The 22,500-nt window shown below is 43.7% G+C and overlaps 1 protein-coding gene across 6 annotated transcripts in view; it reads right to left on the bottom strand.

Moving 5' to 3' along the window:
- LOC143127500 (multiple C2 and transmembrane domain-containing protein 1-like) overlaps positions 1–22,500 on the bottom strand; it is a 164,728-nt gene that overhangs the window by 70,549 nt on the left and 71,679 nt on the right. For 4 of the 6 annotated variants that reach the window (XM_076289044.1, XM_076289047.1, XM_076289045.1 and 1 more), the window contains exons 3-7: positions 10,906–11,048; positions 7,612–7,691; positions 7,142–7,253; positions 5,040–5,078; positions 1,084–1,257 (exon numbers count right to left, since the gene is read on the bottom strand). In XM_076289044.1, the coding sequence (XP_076145159.1) occupies positions 1,084–1,257; positions 5,040–5,078; positions 7,142–7,253; positions 7,612–7,691; positions 10,906–11,048 (548 nt within the window). The remainder of the gene's footprint in view (positions 1–1,083; positions 1,258–5,039; positions 5,079–7,141; positions 7,254–7,611; positions 7,692–10,905; positions 11,049–22,500) is intronic. The other 2 variants (XM_076289046.1, XM_076289049.1) reach the window with 1 other exon arrangement.

Below are 22,500 nucleotides of genomic sequence, written 5' to 3'. Positions count from 1 at the left end.
AATGTCTATCAAATGCGTTTGTACGTAGCTCATAATCAATTCAGTGTGCCGTCATCGTCTTGCTGTCCCCCCTCCGTTCTGTGATTGGTTCCTTTGTTGAGGTGAAAACGAAGTCCATGGAATCCAGGCTGCCTAGCAGCGTGAATAAAATCGCGCGCATAAGGCAGCATGGGAAAACCCAGGCTACTAAGCTAGGCTAACAGTGTCAGACTGCTCTATTCCACGCATAGAGAAGAGAAGGGTATGTATCCTCTTATTTAAAGGGGAATTCTGGTGATTTTTCACCTCTGTTTCTTGAGGTTGCCGATTTCTGACGGTACAAAAATTCCCAACAACAATCGGTTCTAGCTCGAGTTGCTGCAGCCAACAACTAGAGCTGCCAGGCAGCTACAGTGCTACACTCTGGGGGCATGTTCATCAGCCCTCATGTTCATGCCCCCAGAGTGTAACACTGTAGCTGCCTGGAGAAATCGGCGGAATTCTCCTTTAACTCTGAGGTAGACGGCAAATAGGCTAATATCCCAAAAAATTGGCCTGTTCCATTAAAGAACGGAATGCTTCACCTTCTATTCATCAAATAATGTATTCTCCTGGAGTCAATGGCGCAACCATAGCTTTCTGCACGTGTCATGTCATTTTAATTCTGCCCAGGTTCAGGTCTGTGGTTAGGCTACGGAACCACTTTGATTAGAAATCAACACCTGCTACTCTGTTGTTGCCAGAGTCGGAGATGTCATGTTATTGAAATATATGTACATTTATTCATTTAGCAGACACTTTTATTCAAAGTGACTTACATATCGTCAACTTCCTAAAATAATGGCAAAATTGAATATCATCATTCAATTTTTGGTTAACTTTTTTGTGTTTTCTAAAAAACCTGAAACAAATGACACATGGCATTATTTTAGGAAGGTGACTATATGTGAATTATATTACAAGGGCCAATGTCCCCAGAGCAACTTGGGGTTAAGTGCCTTGCTCAAGGGCACAACGGTGGATGCCGGGAATTGAACCCACAACCACTGACCGGAACTACTGACCGGAAGTGAAAGTGGTGGTGTGCCAGGGTGTCTATCTGACCTTGCTCTTGTACTTCTGATGGCCCATTCTGAACTTGACGTAGGGGTCGCTGAGGCCGTTGCTGTCCATGGGCTGGAGGCCACGCCCCTCGATCAGACTGATGCTCACGATCCCCCTCCACAGCTGCGCCTTCCGGTGCACGTCTGACAGCCGCAGGCTCTGGTGATGCTGAAACTACACACACACACACACACACACACACACACACACACACACACACACACACAGCAGACACATACATACACACAGCAGACACACATACACAGCAGACACACACACACACACACACACGCACACATACACACAGCAAGCACACATTCACACGCACACACAGTAGACCCACACACACAGCAGACGCACAGGCTCACACACAGTAGATACACACGCACACACACACAACACACATACCGGTATGCACACATACACAAACACACACTCACATACACAGGTAACCATTCATACAATGATGCATACATGGTACATGCATACATACAGATATGCATGTCCAAACACATACAGAGATACACACACATTCACACGCCCACATACACGCACACACACACAGACACACACACACACATACACACACACACACACACACACACACACACATACATTCACACACACACGCACACACACACACACACAGATTTCCATATAAGCTTTTTGGAAGGAGGGGGATTGTCATGGATTCTCCTGGATTCCCTCACCACAATGTAGTGACAAAAAACACACACAAAGTGCACACGTAAAAGCCAACAAGGAAACAGAACACACTAGAAACAGACAACATACATCAATGCAAGAGGAATTACAGAAATCCTGGTGAATCCTGGTTTGGATACTACTCAAAGACTTCTACAGTAATTATCGTGGACGCATTTCCACGGCCTAAGCGTCCAGAAATAGAATTGGAATGGGCCAGTATTCTCGGCTGCAGGTGAGTTGTATTCGTGTCCATTATGAAGTGGAGTCGTGTTTCAGAGAACAATATGGGAAGACACGATTATAGTTCCCGGGCAAAAGTAAGACATCTGCGTTATTTGTCAAACAAACAAATTTATATAAGATATCTCTGTCTCCTGTGCTCGATTTGGAAACTCATTAGTATGGCTTTTGTTGTGAGTGCATTTCATTAAACTTTGAAAAACCCTGCCACGCAAACACGCGGCTTTGATCTGGAGGCGAGCCTCTTAATTCTTTCTCTCCAGATATTAATGCTAAGTGGCTGACTGTGGCGCGAGCAGGCAGGCAAGCAGGCACACACACAGACTCTCTCTCTCTCTCTCTCTCTCACACACACACACACACACACACACAACCGCTGACACACTTCGGCGCGCGTGCAGCAGAAGCGAGAGCTAACAGGAGCACAGTATGCTAATGCAGCCGGTTCGCGTGATGCCGCTCTCCAGCGCCTCGCCTAATTGAAAGGGCTCGTAATTGTTTTGCTGCGACAGATTGCTCATTACAGTACGTCCAGGCCTGGTGCTGGATTTTGGACGGCCAATGAGGCGGTCCCTGCCAAACTAGGCCACGCAGGACGACAAGCTAGAAACTTGTCGTCGGGATTGGGGGGGGGGGGGAAACGAGAGATCTCCATGCAAATATCCATCTGAGTGAAGAGGCCACGGCTGTTGTAAAAGAGGGTCCTCTTGTGAGTGCCTCGGGTGAAATAAAGTGTCCTCCCCTGATACTAGTATCAATTATGTGTTATTTTCAGCCATGGCCTCATGCGGGGACCAAGCGTAACATTTCATTTCATCAAGTTTACAATATCCTCAGGCCAGTGTATCAAGATGTGCCAGTGTGCAACAACAGTTACATAATATACTGTATGTTTGCATAACCCTCAAGTAGGCTACAACTGGAATTTTAAGTAGTCACAAAGTATGAAGATCCTCTCACTCTTTCAATTCTATGCTTATCAATACCGAATATACTATTGAATATTCCACTATACTATACGCTATAGTTACACTGCAACAAGGGCTAATATAAAATCTGGCCATGACACAGCATAACCTAACAGTTCAAAGAGGGTCAATGTTTTTGGTTCCCCTATTAGTTGAATTTAACTTTCCTCTGAGGTTGAATCTTTTATCATTTGGAAACAATGGGAGGTAATCCATAATCCCACTCGCAGCTGGCTGGCAGCCTCCTGCTGTGTGTCTATGGCAGCTCAGCGCTCACCAGACCCAGCTTCATTAGAAGACGGAGGCAGGCTGAGGCGGAGGGTAAAAATAGACGCTGACGGAGGGGGGCGCCCAGGACTGGGACATGCATGCATGCGCTAGCTGGGGCGGCTGCTGGTGTGCAGGTAGTTAGCTAGCGCAGCGGCTAATTCCCTGCCTGAGTCCCACCCGGCACTGGCCCAGTTTGCAGCATCAAAGACTGGGCTTACGGAGGGGGGCGTGGGGGGTGGGGGGTATGGGGGTGGGCGAGAGCGGCAGTAGGGCGTCTTCCACACACATGCGCATTAAAAGAGAGGCGCTTTCATGTTTCCAGGGGGCTCCTGGATGCCTCGCCAAAAGAAGCGAGCGCCACAGAACTGGAGCCCAAAACGTAGCGGGGTGTGACCTAACCCCAAACGGCTGCTGTGGCGCCTACAAAAGAGGCTGGCTGCTCTGAAACTCGTCCTATCACACACATCAGACTTCTCGTTTCTGTTAGGCCTAGTCACACACACACACAGACACACACACACACACACACACACACACACACAAACATACACACAAACATACACACACACACATCATCATATGTTAATGACTGAATAGGATGAAATAAAAAAAGATAGGCCTGTTTGGAAACGCTTCTGAGGAAAACTCTTTAAAGTGTTTGAGTTTAAACGCCGTTCTCAACTTTTAAATCGTGTCTGAGGAAGTGCTTGCCTGTGCTAAGTGCACTCGGCTGATGAGCCATGAGACAGCAATGCACCACCACAACAACATGCACGGACCAGTAGGACCCGACTGACCAGCATGCCACAAGTTCAGATGAAAAGAAAAACAAAATGAGTTCTGACCAAACCAAACCAAATCAACGAGGCAAAAGAAGACAAAATAAATCGCTGAAGATGGGAAATCAAGGATCAGCTGGACGAGTAATGAAAAACTGGGAAGAGGAGGAGAGCAGGAATGGGAGAGGAAAGATGGAGGACACTCTTTCACGCCCCACTTCCTGTTCAGGGTACTTGGGGATCTCTTTTCCAAAAGGAGCACATTCCATAATATTCTTGCAATCAAACCTTTTTTCCGTCTCCATTTTGAACTGAAACATAACAATAGGGACAAAAAAAAGGAATGAGGCTGGTCCATCAGCCTTCCGGCTTCAGCTGAAGGTCGAGGGTCAGTTTGCCCCTTGAGCAGTGAGACCAGCTTAAAGATGACAGTGAAGAGTGCTTTATTTTCTCACTAAACAGCTGCAATATACATGCACCTTCTCCACCCTCAACACTTTTGGAACTTTGGGTCAAAAAAGTACAATCTGTGAAGATGATTCTTCAACGCAACATCATGGATGATTTGAGGCCAAAACAGCAGTGTGCATAAACATCACAAATATGATGCATTGTCTTACCTCGGTACCTTAATCAGATGACTTGACCAGATTTGTTTAATTCAGACTAGTCTGGTGGTAGACCAGAATCAGTCGCACATGAAAACTCTTCTTACTCCCTCTCACCAGCAGAGGGCGACATAATCCCCTCAGAAAACTGAGTCTGTATATTGCAGCACGTAGAAAATAAATGGAACAGAGAAGATGCTGGCTGGAGCGGACTGGTCAGGGCAGCGGACACAGAGAAGCGAGGGGGGGGGGGACCGGAACAGAGCAGAGCAGAGCACTGCAGAGGCAGCAAGTGGAAGCTGATGAATGCAGTCGTTGTTGTTGTTGTTGTTGTTGTTTTAGGGGTGTGGGGGGGTGTACACAGAGGACATGCTGTAGATTACCTTACTGGACCTTTTCCAGCTCCTTCTCAATAGCATGGTCTGTAAATGAGACAAAGCCAGTATAAAAAAGCCAGCCCTTCCATATGAGCTGCGATGAGAAGGGGCATAAGGGGGCCAACGGGCAGCCCCGGCCAGCGACGACAGCAGGGACACACACACACACACACTCTTACACACACACACACGCACACACACTATACTACTATATATACTGTGCAAACTAAACATCTTCTCAAAAAAGAGCTAGACACATACATATCCTGAGAGAGGTGAAGAGGCAGAAAGAGAGAGTGAGAGCAAGACAAAGATTGAGAGAGAGATAGATAGAGCTATAGAGAGAGAAAGAGAGAGAGAGAGAGAGAGAGAGAGAGAGAGAGAGAGAGAAAGATGACTTCCATATCCACACGTCATAGAACAAGTATTCCCAGTATGTGTTTGACATACAGATACTGTTCATGCTTTGCTTTGGGGTTACCCCCCAAGTGAGGCTTAAAGCAGCATTAACTGGAAGCAAATACCAACGATCAGTTAGGCATCATCAACAAATCAACAAACACACAAAATAATAGCTGCCTGGAATGAGGCCTCTACATGAAAGCTGCGATGATGGTGATGTGCCCAGCAGAGGAACAAACTATATCCACAGGCTCCTCTTCCCTTATAAATCCATCCATTTAGGCTTCGAGAAGAGACCGATAGAAAGAAAAGACCCTGGCTATGTCTCAAACCGTATACTTCCGTCAGTACACTGCTAGTGCGCACTGAGCGCTTACTTGCGTTGTGCTCACTTTTCGATGGTTAGTAGTACTGTCCCAATATCTGCACTATATACCTAAACTAAGTATTTGAAGTGTGCAAGGGAAGGAATTGTGTAATATCTGCAGGTGTCCAGGGGAGGGCGCTAAGAGGGACGAGTACAACACCGGTTTGAGGTTGTGCCAGGATATGTGAGCATCTCTCTTAGCTCAGCATGGGGGCCTTGGAGAAAGTTGCAAAGAGTTGAGCTCGCATCCTATAGAATAAAGCAGTGCACAGTAACTAAGATATCAGATCAAACAGACTCCCAGCAGTCCCAAGTGGGCCCATGTTCTACATAATATGGTACAATTAAATGAACAAAGCAGAAATAGCTGCATCTCGTTGTAATGAAGATACATCTACTTCTAATCAAGGAGGCCCTCCGAGATAGAGAGGAAAAGAGAGAGATTAAAGAGATTGCTCTTTTCTTTCTTTTAAACTTGTTTACTTTTTCTCTCTTGTACTTCCTCTGCCAAAGACCAATGGCATTTGTACAACGAGCCATACGAGCAGCTTCGACTCGGCATCTGAGAAGCAGAGCGTTCAAATCTGCCGATCTCTCTGCCGCCCAGACGACATACTAGTCACTCACTGCTTGAGAGCCGTTCAAAATGGAATGAGTTCAATATCGTTTCTCAACCCATTACCAGACAACTGTACACTGAGTATCTGAAAGGATCATAAAACAGTGGTGAGGCAGGACTTTCAATTATGATATAACAGCAAAACTGAAATGGGACTCAAACGAGAAAACTCCAATTTATGTTGCTAACATAAAAATACTACTGGAAACACACTATCAACCTAAAACAATAACATAAAGATTTTTTTATGAGACCAATTTACTACATAAGTCATATCATCCTAGGAAGCAGGATAGAAGGTGTACTGATACATTTATTATTGATACATTTATAAAATCAACACACAGCACTGCTAAAAAGTGCATAAATTACCCAAGGACAAAAGAAACCAGGGTGCATGGTCTCTGTGAGGTATGAAGCCTCGCTGTCTGTTTTTCTTTTTGTTTTCAGAAGAAATCTTTAGAAGATTTTTGCAATGGCACATTAAGGTATAATCTCCCAACAATCTGTCACAAAACCATCACTTCCTGTGTCATTTCACAGGAAGATAGGTGTGTGTGTGTGTGTGTGTGTGTGTGTGTGTGTGTGTGTGTGTGTGTGTGTGTGTGTGTGTGTGTGTGTGTGCGTGTGTGTATGTGTGTGTGTGTGTGTGTGTGTGCCTGTGCGTGCGTGCGTGTGTATATGTGTGTGCGCGTGTTTGTGTGTGAGGTGAGAACTTACAGCTTCTCGGAGGTCCCCTTCTTTGGGGATCACCGATACGGTCAGGTCCAGAGTGCCCAGGTCATGGTCAGGATAGTGGGGGTCTTTAAGGTCAAGGGTCACATCCAGGGATCTGAAGAATCATCCCTTAACACTGTAATAAACCGCTAAAAACACACAATGCACACTGCAAGAACCCTCACGCTATCAGCTAACTCAGTTAGCATTCTTGCACGACTGGATAATAACACTGACTGTTATAATTGCATAATGTCTTAAGCTTGGCATTACTACTGATGAGGCAATTCTGCAATGCACTACCAATATGTAACACTAGGTGGCAACAAATGACTAAGAAAATGACTAAGCACATACTGTACAAGTATAAGTGTTTTTTTTATATTTAATGAAATTCAACAATGTGATGGAAATAAATGATTAGAAATAAACATTGGTGACGATCGTGACTATTAGATGGGGGATGTAGACACCTCTGATGTTCAAGAGATTCTAGATAGACGTAGGCTGAACCCATGAAGTCGTCCTGCAGTCCGAAGTCATAATCGAAGACCTAGAGCAGAACACAGAGAGCAGTCCATACAGCTACAGCACATCTCAGAGGACTCAAGGCTCACAAAGATACACACATGTGATGTAGCATTACAACAACAAAAGGCCTAGACCCATGGAAGCTGGCACTTCTTTTCTCAATAAACTGCTCTCCCATGCCCACATCCACGGCTGAAGTGCCCTTGAGCAAGGCACCTAACACCTCACTGCTCCCCGAGTGCCACTGTAGCAAGGCAGCTCACTGCTCCGGGTTAGTGTGTGCTTCACCTCACTGTGTATTCACTGCGTGCTCTGTGTGTTCACTAATTCACGGATGGGATAAATGCAGAGACCAAATTCCTTGTATATGCAAGTATACTTGGCCTAGAAACCTGATTTACATTTACATTTACATTACATTTAGATTTACAAAAGTGTCTCGTCATTTCCTCTTGACATAAGGCCCAGTCTATGGGCTGCACTCAGTGAAAACAAAACCACATGGTTGCATTTGTTCACTGAAGATGTCATATAACTATTCTGATGAGCAAACGGGAAAAACAATACGAAAAATGACCGGACTAAATGGCCAAATACTTGGAGTCATCTCTTGATGTGTTTGTTTTCATTGAGTTGTCCCAAAACGGAAGTGGACGCGATATCTTTATAACCATTGCCATAACCACCCTCTTTTTAAATGTATCAAAATAAACTACAAAATACTATAGCCATAATGTATCAAAATAAAATACTGTATTTTTGTATTTTGAAAATACTCAAAATACTCTTTTTAATGGGGCATGAAACACTTTCTTAATCAGCTTTTTTATCCCAAACATTTAGGCTATTAAAACTTGAATAAGACAACATGGAATATCACACACCAGGAATTCCAAAACAGTTCAAATGTTCTAAACAGGCAAACTTATGAGCAGGGATGGATTACTGAACGGGCCTAATGGACCCAGGCCCAGGGGCCCAAGTGTTCAGGGATCCCTGAAGCCCAAACCTCTGCGTGAAGTCACTACTATGTTCTCCAGCCCTGATATTGGAATAGAGCCCCTCAGTCATATAACATAGGTTATGTTATGTGACATGTCTTATTATCACCCGGTGAAAAGAAAAACTCTTTTCTGATTGGCTTTTAATTCTGAATAACGGGACACCTATGAAGTAGATCTGGTAAAAAAAGTGTAATCGCCGTTCCATATCAATGCTTATGAATGGTAACTATAACAACGATAGTAGGACGATGGTTGAGCCTGGAGGCAGGCTTTGCAACAATGAAATCAACTGTAAACAAGCTAACTGTACATGCTATCGCTGTTATAGGGCCAACGAAAGTTGTACAACAAGCTGAACTAGTGAGCCTCTTTTTAAATGGAACCTCGTGTTTCCTTTGCTTTACAGTGGCAAACGGGTGATAAGCGGGATAAGCGGGATAACGGCCTTCGAGGTGTGTCCAGTTATATGGAATTAATGGACTTTGGCGGAGGCAAGCACGTCGGGGCGGAGGCAAGCGCGTCGGGGAGTTCTTTGCCCCTCGCCCTCGTCCATTAATTCTGTATAACAGGACACCTCGGCGGCCGTTATCCCTTACATAGGGCCCCTCAATCGTATAACATAGGTTATTATTCACCCTGATCTAAATGGGGCCACTCATTCAAATAACACGGGTCACGCTATATGTGATAATCATGCTTTGTAATTGCCATCTTTTTTTTACAGCAAGATGCCTTAAATGGGTTGATGGTTATATTATAAGTCTCAATCTGTTATGTATTTGCACAAAACTTGCCAGAAGTCATAATTTAAGGGGTTATCGCCTTTTAGCACACCCAACTGCGACCCAGCTAGAAAATAAAATGGACGCCTATATTTTCCCCTTCATGTGAGTGGTTCTGTGCAGAAATACAAGACCAGTTGATAGTCCTAATTTGTGTTTAAAAGGGGAAGTATAAGGCTACATGTGCGCTATAATGTAGCAGAACTAGGATGACCACCAACCAGACTCTGAAAAGGAGTACAAGTTGTCTATAAAGTACAGACAAATTGGCCAAAATGAGGACAGCCCCCAATGTCTGCTCATAGGCTTATTCCAGTTGAGTACCTGTAGCTAGTTGGTACATAGCTGTGTAGTGTGTATACTGTGTGAACTTCCTTCCCAACACCTTAAGAGTTGTGCTAGTAAGAGAGCCAGCAGACTGGGCTTTTAGCTCGATTGTTAGCACACTTGACTCCCGAATCCAAGGTGCTGCTGTTTGTGGGTTCAAGTCCGGGCGAGTGCAGGGCTGAGCCGTGCAAATCAGCACAAGTGCTATGACCCAGATCAGCAGTGAGGTTTAGACATGAACACGCAATTTGTGTTAAAAAGGAGAAGTGGGGGCTACATGTGTACCATAAAGTAGCAGAAATAGCATTACCACAACACAAATCTTTGGGCCATTCGCTCAACCCAGCACAACCTTGCAGCAAGTGTCGCTTGCTATCTGTAAGCCCTGTCTTTTTTATTCAATGTATTTGTAAGCTCTTTCTTTTTTATTCAATGTATTTCATTTTTGAGTTTTTTTATTTTGAAGTAATCCAAAAGTATTCAAATTACGTTACATTATTTTTGTAATTCAATGGATTACGTTACTGATTACAGAAATTGGTGTGTAGTCTGTACTCTGCAATGGATTACATTTCAAAGTAGTCTGACCCAACACTGTCGACGTTGCTTGGCAACCATTCAGATAGAGGAAATATATTTCTTGGCGAAAGAGTGATTATATGAATAAATCGGTTCCATTTCTAGTTGTTGTGCCTTTACTTTATGAAACTTGTATTCATGTATTTATAGTAACAGTTTTAGAAAAGCAATAAGCTACTCAACTCCACTAGTACATCGTGCCTAGCAACGCCCCTTAGCTGTTGTAGAATCAGTGTAACCTACAGCCTCTCAGGGCTTATTGCTTAATGAAATGAGTTGGTCACTGAGATTGCTAAGATGGACATCCTGTTGAGATTGATGTCCTCATACATATGAACAGAACCTGTACAGTAAACAGCTCCTGCAATTACTTGCAAGCGTCAAGTCGTACATCCTCTGAGACCGCACTACTTCATATCCAATCAAAACGCAGCCACCGCATCCACAAACAATAGTTTACTGAATTATCTTGCACAATCTCTTCACACATGTGCATTGCTTGTGCTCACAAGCAAACACTCTCTACTGCCCCCTAGTGGTTCACCTTAACATAGAGTGGCTCTCTCAGCGTGTCCACTAGCAGGGAGACCCGCTCGTCCCACACCGGGTTCAGGTTCTTGTGGATGGTCTTGCTGCGGAACACCTCCTTCCCCGCTATCTTGAACTTCACATAGGGGTCACTGGTCCCTGGAGAGGAGCAGAGAGGCCAGAGGGAAGGGCTGTTTAAAGCAGATGAAATCAAACTGAATGGCTGTGCGTGTGTGTGTGTGTGTGTGTGTGTGTGTGTGTGTGTGTGTGTGTGTGTGTGTGTGTGTGTGCGTGTGTTTGTGTATGTGTATGTGTACAGTGTACACGGACTTACACAGAGTTACTGACACACATTTGGTGAAGAAAACAAACTCGTGTTTGCCTTTGCAGAACAAACGACACAGAATAAAATGCATTTCCAGTTAATTATTCAACATTACTAAAATATTTAACAATACTAAACAGCTGCAAAATTACTGTGAAAATGTGCAGAACTTTGACTTTTATGCTGCATTTAGAACAATATTACATTTTAAAACATGCTGCAGGAGGAATGTTTGCGGTTTATAACAAAGAGGAGCCATTTCAGCTGCAGAGATAACTCTGTGATTAGTAGTAGCATCATACATCAGTTAACCACTTTAATTTCTCCCCAGAGCAAAACTGTTTTAGCAGATTCACATTCCTGCTGATCTGCAAGTCACAAAACCGTATTCATTAAACGGTTAGTAACATTAGCTTCCCTTACAAAGGCTCAGCATACTACAAACATGCTCAGTGGTGATGAACATCACAACACTCAGCCTGGGGAGGTTAATTTCATTCACTGCTTTTATTGAATCAGTCCTGCAGCACATACAGTACAGTTAGATTACAGACACTACTACCATAGATCTTGCAACTGAAGAAAATGCATTGAAATTGGGAGCTGAATCTTGTGTGAGTGTGAAAGCTAGACCAATCAGCTCTGAATACCAATAGTGTATCTAGGGTATTAAAACAACAGTCCACTTTAATCAGCTTAAACTCTGCTTATATGTTCTTATATGTTGTTTGAGAGAGCAAAAGATAAAAAAGATGTAAACATTTCAAGATGTACTTCTAAACCTGGTCATCTCTACACATTTTTTTATTTGCACTTCACATCTGCATAGAGGTCCGATAAATGCATACGGCAATGGATCTATGCAGACATGTCTGCTTTGTCTTCGTCAAAAAACTGTATGACCTCAGCTTCACTTTGGCCACGCACGTCTCTCTATTCTCATTTCATTTTAGCGTCGCTTCTTGGGACATAATGTACGTGTTGCTCGTATCGTGACTAGATACAGTGGCTTACAGCTAGTGAGACCTGACGGGCAGTTCCCATGAGTGTATTTTCGGCCGGCGGAGGCCTAATGACCTGGAGCTGATGTGCTTTCTGCCCTCTGCCCTCTGCAGCGTCGTGCTGCGTGCCACACAGACTGACCCCAACCTCGCTGCCCCCTCAGGCTTGCCCGCTCCAGCTCCACCTCTGCCTCGGTGCTCTTTCCCCCGTTGTTGATGTTGTTATTTTTGGGGTGTGCTCAGTGAGCTCTCCAAAACAGTAGCCGTGCTTAGCCCAAGGCCTCTGGTCACGTGACTGTGGTAAGTGGCCGTGATTGGCTTGTGCGGTGGAGCATACAATGTGCAGACTAAATGTGCAGTTTTGGTGCCGTGGGGCTCGCGGAGGGTGAGCGCAGCCTCATCTGGTCCTGCTGAGTCAGTGTACATAAAACAGGCATGGGTGCGGTCACACACAGAGACACACACATGCACACACACACGCACGCACGCACGCACGCACACACACACTCACACACACACACACACCCACACACACACACACACACACCTATGCAAGCATGCACACACACACACACACTCACACACACACATACACACACACCTATGCAAGCATGCATACACACACACACACACACACACACACACACACACACACACACACACACACACACACACACACACACACCCAAATGCACACACGCACGCATGTATGCACATATTTTAGTCGTCAACATCTATTAGTTGGTGCTCCCTCCATTTCACTCTGTGCATGGGGAGTAATGTGTACAACTACTCATATTGAAACAGGCAAGCCAACAAGCCAGATGTAGCCTACACTTTTCCCATGAATAGAAACAATGACATCAACGGCCATCGTGTGAAAACTGTATTACTGCAATAAGATCTACCAAATAAGAATGATTCACCAGGCTTTAGGGAGACTGTTAACTCAAACTGTCAAATATGGTCATGCCATCAGACATCAGGTGATTTCCTGTAAAGTCCATGTGCAATTTCCAATAATGGGTACTGTATGTGCCAAGAGAGGAAAGCTGAGCTTTTTAACTGACACATTCAAGTTCAGGCGGGAAACTCTTGCAAAACACCCCTCTTGACTAATCTGACAGTTTAGTTTCCATCTGAGTGGTCGACACAAAGGAAGTGTGTAACAGACTTTTGGTTTTACTGCTGCCGTGATAACGTACTGCACTGAAGGCCATATAGCAGGGGTGTCAAACATAAGGCCCTGGGGGCCAGATCAGGCCCGCCAGCAGGCTTCATACGGCCCCCCCAGATGTTTTGGGTAGGAAGGGAAAATTAGAAAAAAAAAGATATTCACATCTAGTTGTCTTCAACAATTTGTTATACTGTAAGCAATATCTCTATGATATGATAGATTAAACCTAGCACTACAAACCATCCTCAGGAAGGAAGAAGCAGAAAAACTAACATGGAAGTAGGGCATTTCAAGAGAGAAAGAGCCGTACCAGTATATGACAGCAATACATTATCGTGTACTTGTTAGCTCATAAGTGATATAATCAAACAACACTCTGATACCCATGCAGAAACATGATAATGACCATGATAATGACCATGACAATGACGGCCCCCCACTAGGTCTTATTCCAACAAACCGGCCCACTACCTAATATGAGTTTGACACCCCTGCCATATAGTATGTTATTATGGTGTTCTTTAATGTTTCTCCAAAGGGTTCTCCAATGTTTTCTCAGTTAGCCTTTTATAATGATATCAGATTAGTAAACAGAATGTGCCTTTGGAACATTGGATGAATGGTTGCTGATAATGGGCAATGTAGATATTGCATAAAAGATCAGCCATTTCTTTCTACAAAAGTCAAGAACCCTTTTGCAATTATGTAAGCACATAATTTAATCAGAAAACTGCTGCCCTGTTTAAAAAAAAATACAACTGATCTCAGCTGGTATTCTGTTTATAATGGAGTGGAATGGAAATTTCTAAGTGACCCCAAACTTTTGACGGATAGTATTTCATGTTACATGCAACATGTAGCATTTGTTCCTACAACTAAGGGAATGTATAAGGCATTTTTGTATCTATCATTGAGTCCAATTTTTATGTAGCTTCCTACACGCTGTGTTTGTCCCTGTCTAGACCTGTATCTACAACTCTCTGCATGTCTCAGGTGTTGTGGTGTAAAACCGGTTGGATATGAAGATAATGGGGGATGGTGATGCACACAAAACACTTCCACGATATCGCCAGTAGATGGCACTATTAGCTCACTTTGGCGCATCACTGTGGGATAACCCAGCCCATGCGTGGCCACCGCATCAGTCAAACCAGCAGCCCATTTGCCGCAGTCCATTATAGCCCCTCTCCATCAGCCTGAAGGCCATTTCACAAAGCCCCCCTTACCCACACGGCCTGTGGATTAATAAGAACACATACTCCTACACACACACACACACACACACACACACACACACACACACACATCTGATCCATAAGATTATCTCACAAATAAGCCCCTGAGTTTAACCTTCGCACTGTCGTGGCCTGAAAACACACTCTGGAGACTACCTCTAATGACTAAGGATGGGAGCTTTTTTATCAGGATGTGGTGACCATGCGGGGCGAAAATTGAGTTTTTTCCCGGCATCTTGACAGAGCACACAGGCAAGTGTGATGTCTTATTGGATTAGTCTCACAAAGGTTGGCCACAGAGAGGATAAGAGCGAGAGAGGACGAAAAAGAAAAAAGAGAGAGAGAGAGAGAGAGAGAGAGAGGGAGAGAGACACAAACACACACACACACACACACATACACACACACACACACATGATGTGACTGGCGTATGGATGTTTGCTGTATAGATAATCAACTTCTGCATGTTGACATTCTGCACACGTCTGACTCCATGCAAGTGGCTTGGGGCTTAAATCTCAGAAAGCCAACAGATTATGTACTGTACAGTATGTACACAAATATATTTGAAGGTATATATATTACTGTATACATTCCTTTTTAGCATTTTGAATAAATATATAGTATATGTGCAAGATGATTCAAAGTGCATGATGGCTTGTATTCATCAAGTAGCTTGAAGCTGTGACTGCAATAAAGACAGTTACTGTCAATGTCATTCATAAAATGTTACCCAGTAAAGCATGGGATCCACTCTGTTACATCACCAGCCTCCTATCCAATCACAGCAGACAGTTGCATCTGCATTCCACCAGCCCTGTCATACAGTAGAAGCCTTATTACAGCCTCTGTTTTGAGGTCTGTGGTTACACTTACTGACAGTGTTTCCTCCACATCGCTGGAGCTGAACCACTTAGAGCTCTTTTCCATTTTTGTGGTGCACAGTGCACATATTCAACACTTAGCTTTGCTGACACTACGGTTGCATACTGTCTCAGTTACTCTAATTAGTCCTTTATGTGATGGCTGTGCAGTGTTTACACCGTCCTAGCTCCAACTGTTGAACCGCATATACACCTTATGTATGTCCTGTTCCCCATAGCAATTATATCAGGTACATTATTCTCATAACTACCTATGTTGCTGTTGCTTCGTCTTGGCAACATAGTGCATATGCAAGCTGCTGCTCAGCTAAATTGACATTAAAGGTCTATACACACGGCCGGTGACGCGATAGCGATTTATGGCAGGCGACCAGCAAAATTGAATAGAATCTATGTGAAGTGAATGGGGCAACTCATACGGCAAGTGGAACGACGGCCGTCGCATCGCTCTAATTGGCTCCTTTCTTTTTTTTTCGGGGCGATTTTTGATACGTCATAGAAAACAGCTGTCTGGTCAGTGTATCTCCACTGAATTGATGGGTGATCGTGTGTGTGTAGTAAAGCGATTAACAGAATTCCACTGTTGCGTTTGACTGTCTGACTGTTTGACTGTTTGACCATGTGTGGTGGGCTTTACATGTACATTTAGCAGACACTTTTCATCCAAAGTGACTTACTGTACATACTGTATGTCAATTCTATTGCAAGGGACTACATTGTCCCCGGAGCAACTTGGGGTTGAGTGGCTTGCTCCAGGGCACAACGGTGGAAGCCGGGAATTGAACCCACAACCTTTCAGGCTACTGTATGTTAGTCCAGCTCCATAACCACTATGCTACCACTGCCCCCCATTCATTTCAATCAGACTATTACTTTATAGGCTACTGAGGTGTCCTAAATGAATTGCAGTGGTGCAGAGAGAAGCCAGAGCTATAACAGACATAAGAATGCTGTTTGACACTCTTATCAACAACCCTTTCTCTCAGGTTAGGTTCACAGAAAACTGTACTGTCAAAAGGTTCCTTAAAACCAAACAAAAACACACACAAGCTCACACAAGGCCTAAAGGCGTGCACAGTTTGGGACTACTTCAAGAATCTCCATAGAGTGCTGCTGTTCACTGGGTGTTTGACTAGGATCATTATCACTGAGTTACACATTTTTGAATCTGGGAAAAGTCTTTCAGCTAAAATATTAATTTCTAATTTCTATATTAAATTTGTTTCTGACCGTGTGCTACGTCATCCTGGATGTGCTTTTGTACTGCTTTGTGATCGTCTGTTAAAGGCAATCTTTGTACTGTAACATGTCTGAGTGCGGTTTGTGGTAAGATGATCATTACTCAGTTCACAGAGCACTCTTCAGGGTGAGTACTATTGTTCCCTGTAGTACTATTGCGGTCCTTAGTTGGGCATAGGGGAATTCTGTGAAGTAGTCATCCTGTCATTCTAACAGAATAGACAGATCGGGCATAGTCAAAGCGTAACGGCTCGTTCTTTACGGTTAGAGTTACAGCTCTACCGGGTTTCTCTGAAACTCTGACTGTTAACTATTGGTGGGTGTTAATACTCCACGAGAGGGACTATCGAGTCCTGTGGTCAGGCATTTTGGCCATGAAAGGAAATATATGAGACTTGGGACTACTTCAAGGATCTCCATAGAGTGCTGCTGTTCACTGCTGGGTGCTTGACTAGTGTCACTATCACTGAGTAATCATTCTATGTTGTTTTTTATGTCTTTTAATTATTACTTTTTAAAAACTTTTAAACTATTGCCCTTTTATGCTTTTATGTACTATTACCTTGTGTGTTTTATGTTTTCTTTTTTATCCTTTACTTTTTAAATTATTCTTTGACTATTGGCCTTCTATGCTTTTAATAGCTATTACTCTTTGCTTTTGTTTATGTAAAGCACATTGAATGACCTCTGTGTATGAAATGCGCTATATAAATAAACTTGACTTGACTTGACTAAAGGACAAGAGTGCACCAGATCACAACATACACAGTTTTGTGTACAAAACAAACTGATAATTTATTTGCCATCTACTACTTTGCTTGGTGATCAGAACATGTCTGATTGCAGAGCAGCCAAAGAGCTCTCTTGAAGTTCGTCAGACACAACAAACACAAGTGCACTTGTACTCAGATGCACTGCAGCAGAACTCCTTCACTGGGATGAGGTCCCAAAACAGACATTAAACCATCAAATGGCACAGAGGTCAGTCAGCAGAGTTCTGCCAAGGGGCCAAAGCTCTACCCATTATCTGAGGAAGCTTTCGTTTGCGAGACTGGAATTAGTGGTGATGAGACGGAAAAAAACACAGACACAAGAGAGGCACATCACAGTTTATAAACAGTCACAGCATTTCTTATGTGCATCATCACACACCTTGTGTTTTAGGTGTAAACGACAAAAAATTACGTCTTCTCTATGTTTTCTGTTTCTGAACAGTCAACCTCTCAGTCAACAGTCAATCACCAATTTGTTAAGTATTTCGGACCTTCAATCATGTTTAATTCAAATCTGCCCCTGAGAAAATCGCCCTTACTTCTCGTATTTTTTCTGATGAACATATGTGATTATGTTGACATCTTGAAACAGGTAGATTTCCAGTCGATGTTAAGCACTCAATTTTAAGGAGAGGTGCAAACGCAAACCAAAATCGATGTGCAGGAAACTAGGAATAAAACTTAGTTGAAGGAGAGGGATGCCGCACACTCTTGAGTGCGCTAATTATATTGAGGCGATAACGTTTCGGCCAGCCTGGCCTTCTTCAGATCGCATACTGTACATGTATGCACTCAATTTTAAGACAACAGAAAATGTGAGTTGTGACACACCTTTGTGTATCATTGAGAAGAAACAGAAGTGAAAGAGCAGATTTCATGTCTTTCCCATGCATGTTGCAAGATCTCTTTGACCTTTATATGTCTCTTTTCCCTTTTATTTGAACTGATATGACCGTGATATATAACAGATTATTATTTCACAAGCTCTATCTTCACACAACAAAGCAGAACACTTATTAGCGTCCTATTTCCATCCCCTTCTCCCTCCAACGTCGCAAAGTGGAAAATGAATGTCTATAAAACCCGCTCAATCGAGTTCTTTAACCATGCCTTGTAAATGCTGCAGCAAATCTTCAAGTCAGAACACGGCCTTTTAACATTTTATGACATTTGTAGTGGACACACACACACACACACACACACACACACACACACTGCCCTTGATAGCTATCTGCAGGACATTTGGACTAGAGGGTGACACGGGAAGCAATTTTCACTCCCGTCCCATCCCGAGCCCGCACAAATACTCCCGTCATATCCCGATCACGTGACAGCCCCCCCAAAAAAATTCTGTCCCGCAAAATCCCGAGAGAAAGACTCCCGAATCCCGTCCCGCTCCCTATGTTGATGTCTAAAGTTATCCGACTGTTAGGCTACAGTAGCGTGCGGTGACCATATTTTGGTAGGGCAGAAAGCCTTGTCTAACTTTTCTTTAATAGCCGATCATTTTGGGCTATATTAAAATTACATATTTTACAGTACTTTGCTGTAGGCTATGCTTAAATCATTTCATAGTTAGATCTCATCCCATCAGTTAAGTTTGCACCGTTCTCATCACGTTAAACCAGCGAAGCATAGCAACGTTGCTATGAGTAAACAAAACAATTTTTTGTGTTCCGCCAGGGTTATGCGATAAATATATTGAGGAATGCGATCGTCAAGGTGTCATGCCCCAACATTGCATGACACATTAAACTCAACGAGAATCGCTTTCCCGGACAGCTCGTGCAATTGAATAGAGTTGTCCTTTGCTGATACTTTCGCCTGTAACTGTTTCTTTGCATCCATTTTGCCTTAGGGCCTATCGCTGAAGCTGATTGATTGTGAACAGGGCAGCTGCTTGTCTTGCTCTGATAGGCTACCAATCAACAACAAACGTATTGTGGGTTGTAATTGGTTCTCTTTTCTAAAACGAAATGCCTCACGTCTTTGGGCGCACTCACTGCATTGCAGCGTCATTTTTTAAGTTAATAATCTCTGGCTTCCCGCCAGCTCCCGTTTATTATTTCCTGTCCCGTCCCAATCACGTTACCAACAGTGAAATTTACTCCCGTACTGCGGGAAACCCGCGGGAATACCGTGACCCGCGGGAGTCCCGAAAAATTGTCACCCTCTAATTTGGACAGAGAGACGATAACGCTAGGAATTGTGGGTTGTAAGTAACCACACAGACAGGCTGCTAGATATTGAGGCCACAGCAGCAGCCATTGCACGCAGCAGTAAAGCTGATGGATATCTGAGAAGGGACCGCAGTTGAGCGTGAACCAATCAGAGAGGGACACCCCGGAAAAGAGTCTTTCCTTCAGTTCTGTAAATTGGAAAAGTTTTATTGACAGGGCAGAGCTATCGGACTTCAAACTTAGTGTGTTGTGTAGGATGTGGTTGTCACGGCGCGCCGTGGACGAATAGCCGTTAAGGTCCAGTTCATGCCTACGGGGGAGAGTTCTTCATCACGCACACACGCACACACACACACACACACACACACACCTCATCAGTCACTGTGTGTGCCACCCTCTTGAGCCAGTGCTGAATCTAGCGAAGGGACATTTTTCCCTCGGTCACCATGAAATCAATGGAGATCAGTGCACCTCCACTATCCACACCGGACTTTACGGACTCATAAATAGCGTATTCACATGGTTTTCTGTCCAGTGGGTCGGGAAGCATGAAATTGGAGAGCTAGGTTCCCCTATTGACCGCTCCATACTGTACATCTGCAGAGCATGTTGTGAGGCTATTTCAAAACTTGTCAAGGGACACTAGAGCGGAGAGCAACTACTGTCTGGAACTTTCGAGAGTTTGTGCCAAGACAGTAAATTTAGCTTTCTGGGCTATAACTTTTTCATCAGGTGCTACAAAAAAAAAAAAAAATCTATGCCCTGCTCATCATTCTTATGATGCATTCTGTTCAAGTAATTTGAAGGAAATTAATAAGCACCTCATTGGTGTATGGCTATAAACAACAAAGGCTCGAGAGCCAATGCCATTTCCTTTCATTTCATTTTGACCGAAGCCACTCTACACATTGTCAATATGAGGCAGGCATCAAATTTAATTCCCATTCCGCACATTGTCTGAACTACAAGCCAGAGCTTGATGAAGATTGATAGGAATCCGATCCGATCCATTCCCTCTGATTGTGCGAGAGATTTCTCTTCCTTCTTCCACTCCTCCCTCCATCCCTCCCTCTCCCTGTCTCCCTCCCATTTGTCCAGCCTTTTTAGACGGGACCAATTGATTTGGAAGAATCAACCCAAACTTCTCTCATTTAAAGCAGGCATGGGGCCAGCCAGCTCAATACAGACTCAGTGGGCCATCACAATGGACGAGACGAAGAAGGAAATCAAAGTTTAGTCCCACTGCCCGCTGCCAGTCAGTGCCAGGGACCTGTGCCAACCACTCCGGCCCCATCGCCCCAGAGCCATTATTCAATAAGAATAGGGGGAATACCAGGAGAGGCCGGTCTCACTATGATCTCAACACAGAGCTCACTGTCCATTACAATCCTTTGGTGGGACCAGTTCCAAACCGGAATGTGCACGCAGCCCCAACATTCCACATTCCACACCGGTCAACTCACAATGGCCCTGGCTCATCCCATGGGCAGTTGCATGTTGACTTGAAACAGCAGGCAATGTGACTATCTTGTCTCTATGCACATCTTTTCCCACAAGAGGAGCACCAAGAGAGTGATAACTAAGTAGTGTATGGGCAGATTATGAAAAGCAATAGACAATAGGGGTGTAAAGGTGTACATATTCGTATCGAACCACTAAGGTACAGGATGTTAGGTTCAATACAGAGGTGTGTACCAATGTACCAAATTTAACAGTAATCAACAGTAGGCGTTTTTGCTTGTAGACTATGTTTCAAATTCTAGTTCCTACTGTACATAAACATATTTAGTAACAGACCAAAGGTCAGTTTAGTCCAACATGATACTATTCTCATTCTGGCTCAAAAATATTGTCAGTGAATTTTAGGTTAGCAGTACCTACAGGTCTACAGTGCCAAAACTTGAAAATTGAACATGACTTCAAAACCGCTGTACTCAACGAACCATGAGTTTTGTATTCCGTTTAACATCGTCATACTGTTTGTTCCATGGCATTGAAAACTTCACTAGCAGCCTGACTGTTTAATGTCATGTGTTGTATAGTGTCTTGACCTTTAACCTTTACAGGAATCAGTATTTCGACAGATCTTAGAAAGTTCTCACATCAGTTGTAATGTTTGTAATGCCAGCTTGTCATATGATTATTAGTGTGTGGACTTAGATGTGTATCACCAGATGTGTAGTGTGTGGACTTAGATGTGTGTTGACCAGTTGAACTGATCATAAATATGAGCAAATTCATTGTGTGGGGAAAACGTTCCCCACTACTATCACTAAGGGGCAGTGTGTGTCCTATTTACAGAACTGCCTCACAGCACTCTTTCAGACACTATCTTGCTTGAGTCTCTGCTCCATCACGCAAACTATGTGCCAAACTATTCCAACTGTGTGCCCACTATCAATGTGTTCTCAACAAACACTAGAATACAGTGTGAGCTTTTCAGAACTGTGAGATGCATTGTGATGCTTGACTTCCTTATATCTGTACTATGTCAATGTTATCAGCTGTTACTCAGCCGCTTGACAATAAGTAATCCAACTCCATAAACTACCACAACATTAAACAGCAAATAAAGCTCTTGATCAACGTTTACTTCCTGTTTTCACAAAAGCATCTTCTCCATTTTACCTTCCGCAACATATTTCCCTCCAAAGCTGTTGCTGTGCAAACATGTTCCCGTTTCACAGACAAGCAAGCAGTCGTTTGGCAGCGGCTGGTTTGATACCCCTATTAAATTACGGTAATGACGGCACTTCTCTTCTGTCCAGGCCCGCACCGGCCTCCGCCATTAGGCTGC

Source organism: Alosa pseudoharengus, unplaced genomic scaffold (assembly GCF_046254945.1).
Source record: "Alosa pseudoharengus isolate Yale_2024_CS ecotype anadromous, Long Island Sound unplaced genomic scaffold, YU_APseudo_1.1 YU_APseudo_1.1_scf_17, whole genome shotgun sequence".
In the NCBI taxonomy this organism is placed as follows: Eukaryota; Metazoa; Chordata; class Actinopteri; order Clupeiformes; family Clupeidae; genus Alosa; species Alosa pseudoharengus.
This window is presented reverse-complemented; position numbering and strand designations above follow the sequence as displayed.